Below are 4,587 nucleotides of genomic sequence, written 5' to 3' on the forward strand. Positions count from 1 at the left end.
TATATATATAATATATATTTACATATATATATATAATATATATTTACATATATATATATAATATATATTTACATATATATATATAATATATATTTACATATATATATATAATATATATTTTCATATATATATATAATATATATTTACATATATATATATAATATATATTTACATATAGATGTAAAACATTTGAAGTTTGAAGAATTGAATAATCTATCTTGAAACGAGCAATTTGTAGACAGGACTTAACTACAATCCCAGACACTTTTCTGCTTAAAAATATTTGTAAGATCTACTTGCTGGTCATATAAGATCTCATAACAGTATTTATTAATTGAAGAGATGGCTTTCTGTAAAGAAGTGGCAATCATCATATATTCATTAACACTGATATACAGATGATACAGTGGAAAACTTCTATGTAGCCACATAACCTGCTAGACACAACAGCCAAATTTTCCTGAAAATATACCCAACGATCTTGCTATTACGTAGGATATGGTCCTGGATGCATCGTCTCAGAAAATGATGTGTCAGTCATAGTTAGACTGTTGTCGACTGCTCGATTAGGATTAACTGGGACGAAGCAACAATATTTTTTATCCCAGTTAAGACCACACTGCAATGTATTTGTGAATACATCATTAGAGCCTTCAGGAACAACGAAACTCCACTTTCTTATTGCATAAAATAAAACGTGGTATGCCTTTTACTTCTGATACAGTTTTCTAGTCCCCATTATTTAATTTGTAAAACAGACTTAGTTTCACTAAATGTTTACTTGTGCCGGTTTCAAAACGCATAACACAGAAAAAACTTAACTCGCACATGTTGGAAACTTAGCACATGACAAATGACTAAGCAGCCATGCACAAAATTAACTTTCTTTTACTAATTACTATCCTTTTCTCAAGTAACATGCACGTATGACACATGTTTACAAATACAAATTAATTATGGTCACCTTCCTGCAGCAAACCTTGCTATCACGTTTTTTTACCAAGTGTGTAAGATATATATGAAACACAAAATCTTTGATAACAGCAATAATCAACAATTAATTTAGACAATTTTGTTATACCCGTCCACCACAGCAGAATTGATACTGGTGCAAAAAAAGAAGAAAAAAAACTACTGGTGCTGGTGTCGCGTTAAAAGCACTGGTGCCACATAAAAAGCATTTAGTACGCTTAGTAAAGTGGGTGGCAACAGGAAAGGCATCCAGCCGTAGAAACTATGCCGGAACAGATATTGGAGCCTGAAGCAGCCCCCGGCTTTATCAACTCTGGCCAAACCGCCCAACCGATACCAGCATGGAAAACGGACCTTAAATTATGATAATGATGATATGCTACTTTTCTGAACCTGACTTATTGTATTGTTTCCCAATTACATGGCGCTCAGGACAAGTGTCTTCTATGACAACCCTGGGCCGACCAATATAAACGAATATATCCAACTCTACGTAAGTTTTTAAAACGGTAGTATATAATTTTAAGATTAAACTACTATTTTTAGCAAGCTGCATGGTCGCATAACATCAACTCACGAAAAGATATTTTGCAAAGGTAGGGGGCTCCAATCGCCAGGTTGAACGCATAGGATCAGTTACGTTAAGCTTAAATAAAATATAAGGGAGTACATCGAACAAGCAAAGTGTTAAAGTGTAGAGAAAGAGTAAGAACAAATTAAATCAACGGTAAAAGAATGGTTGTTCAGCTCTGCTTCAGTACACTTGTAACGAAACTAGTTTTAACATAGGCCATCCGATCATTTTGCATATCTAGGGCCATATTTTCTAATGTGTCCTTAGTTTTTTAGTGTGATAAGGAGAGAAGTGAAGAAACTCAGTTGATATTTCTAACAAGTCGAGCGAAGAGCATGTATAAAGATTTCCTCTCGGATAAAAAGAAAATATTCAAATTTGAAACTCACACGAAAAAGAAAGCACGCTTTTCTCAACCAAGTATTCCTATTAAACAGAACCAATTATTGTTTTATATTTTCGAAACATAAAACGTTTTTTTTTTTTTTTAACATTAAAATACTCCTCAAACGTTCTGACGTTTTAAGATAAACAAGACTTGCATCATTTTATGGAATAATGGTCAGTCTTCATTATTACTTGCAAATTCCAGTTCCATCACTGTCTGACATATTACTTTTATTTAGTTATAGGAACTAATTATACGTATATGCACTAACTTACCTTGATATCTCGTTTAGCTCCAGTCATCGTCGACTTTGGATGGAAAATTATTTACTCCACAAAACACATTTGATCCTAATTTCAAGTTGTTCGCCTTTTATACTGTGATTATAACGCATGCGTTGAACCGGTGTAACATTACTTTCCGTTTCTTATTTATCAGAAGAACACTGACTGGCTACCTTCTTGGTACGAAATAGCAAAAGCTCCCAAATCTTCCTTAATTTATACTGTATTGTAATTAAAAACGGACACATAAGATGATGTAAACCTGGAAGATATAACAAAATACTTTTAGACATAGGTCTACTCGGATGTAGACAAATAGAGTTGAACTTGTGTAAACAAGTCAAATTAATGTCCACCGTTTGAAATTTTGTGACGAGTAAATAAAACGCATTATGGAACAGAAAGTAATATTTCATACTGCTTAAGGCGACGAGCTGGCAGAATCGTTAGCACACCGAGCAAAATGCTTAGCGGTATTTCGTCCGTCCTTACGTTCGTCCCTTTGGGGATTACACTAATAAATAAAAAGAAAACATAATCCCCAAATATCTAAAACTGGCTTAGGGTAGGATTTGAGAAAAACTTCGGTGTTATTTCTAGCAGGTCGAGCGATCAAAGTAGAGGATTCATCACTGGCGAGACAGGAAGCATATCGATCATAATATAGCAAATTAATATTTAATCGTCTGGAGTTTTTTTTGTTTTTTTTCATTTGTGTTCAGGTCCAAACTCTCAACTTCCGTGTATATTCAAATTAGATTAGTAACTACTGTGCTCCCATATTAACATGGCAGAGACGTAACCCCACTTCCCACTTTATTTTTTTTTTACAGAAACATGCGTTTTCGGCTATGGAAGTTCCAGTTCTGAAAAAAAAAATTGGCAAAAATCGCAACTACAAAATTTCAATTTTTCAAAAAAAAAAAAAAATCCACCCCCCACTCTCGATTCTACGGCTTTCAAGCAGGCTATCCACATGCTAGAAATAACAGCCAAATCTCGCACAAACTCTTTTTGGCACATACGAACATACTCTGTAAAGAATGTATCAGTCTTTTCCTTTCCCTTGGATAATATTGGTGGCAATGAAAAGGTAGGCTGGTATGCATAGTTGACGACCGGTCTTCCATAAACAAATTTGCCCAGACTTGTACCTTGGAGGGGAACTTTCTAGGTGCAATCTCATGGTCATTCATGACCGAAAGGGATCTTTCCCCTTTTCCCCTAGTAGATATTAGTTACGACACAGGTCCTCTACAAAAACCTGCACTACCGCACCTCCTTCTCATAGATCATTCTCTTGTCCACTGGTATAATGCTGACCCACAGGACTTGTATTTCTGCGATGTACATGGCAACCTCAATAGTCAGGTCGTATGAAAAGAAAGCACTCAGTCCATGTTGTAAAGTGGTCGATGTTAAGAAGGGCATCTAGCCATAAATAGGAGACAAAACACAGACATTGGAGCACAGCGCAGTCCTTGGACACATCGGATCCTGTCAAACAGTCCAGCCCATACCAGCAAGGAACATGGATGTTAGATGATGATGATGATGATTTATATATTTTTTGTGAAAATGTTCCTGAATATAACAACACGACAATCAAGACAATAATGAACATAATTATAAGCATGCGTGTATGTATAGATAGTAGATTGATTACATATTTCTTTCATTATTTTGTCGCAGTTTTTTTTTTTTTTTTTTTTTTTTCCACCCAACAAGTTCCTATATGATGAAAACCTACACTATCTGAAGTATATATGTAGAAAAGTTTGCGAAGAAATAAAGCCTGCTGATATGGGAATTTTTCGAAACTCCTCCCCACCTCAGGGTAAAACTTTTTCCGAAAAAAAAAAAATCCGATATAATCGGCATCTACACCATATGAAGCGTATATGTCGAACATTTTATCAAAAAATATCAATTTTTCTGAAAGTTAAAAGGAAACAAAATCGAGGTGGCACAATTGTGTAAGAATGCACAATGCAAGGCATTCGATATGTATGTATGTGCCAAAAAGAATTTGTGTGAGATTTGGCTGTTATTTCTAGCATGTGGATAGCCTGCTTGAAGGCCGTAGAATCGAGAATAGAGGTGGGGTGGAATTTATTTTTTTTTTGAAATTTTACAAACATTTTTTTTTCAGAATCATAATCTCCGTATTTTTCTACGCATTTCGCCAAAAAAATTTCTGAAAGAATTGTAAAATGAAGAAATGGTGGAGTGGGGGTAAAGACTTTGAAGTTGTGATTTTTGCCAATTTTCTTTCAGAATCGGAATCTCCATAGCCGAAAACGTAGGTTTCCGTAAAAAATGATAATAATAAAGTGGGAGGAGGTTGGTTACGTCTCCGCCATGTGCGC

At 34.8% G+C, this 4,587-nt stretch overlaps 1 protein-coding gene across 5 annotated transcripts in view; it reads right to left on the reverse strand.

Moving 5' to 3' along the window:
* The window catches only part of LOC106883850 (nuclear pore complex protein Nup214), a 64,996-nt gene extending 62,038 nt beyond the window's left edge, over positions 1-2,958 (reverse strand). For 2 of the 5 annotated variants that reach the window (XR_001411166.2, XM_052970044.1), the window contains exon 1: positions 2,210-2,958. Coding sequence is in view for 4 of the 5 variants with exons in the window: in XM_052970044.1 (XP_052826004.1) it covers positions 2,210-2,236 (27 nt within the window). In the remaining variant the exon portion in view is untranslated. The remainder of the gene's footprint in view (positions 1-2,209) is intronic. The other 3 variants (XM_052970045.1, XM_014934989.2, XM_014934990.2) reach the window with 3 other exon arrangements.
* Between the last annotated feature and the right edge of the window lie 1,629 nt (positions 2,959-4,587).

Source organism: Octopus bimaculoides, chromosome 8 (genome assembly GCF_001194135.2).
Source record: "Octopus bimaculoides isolate UCB-OBI-ISO-001 chromosome 8, ASM119413v2, whole genome shotgun sequence".
Taxonomy (NCBI): domain Eukaryota; kingdom Metazoa; phylum Mollusca; class Cephalopoda; order Octopoda; family Octopodidae; genus Octopus; species Octopus bimaculoides.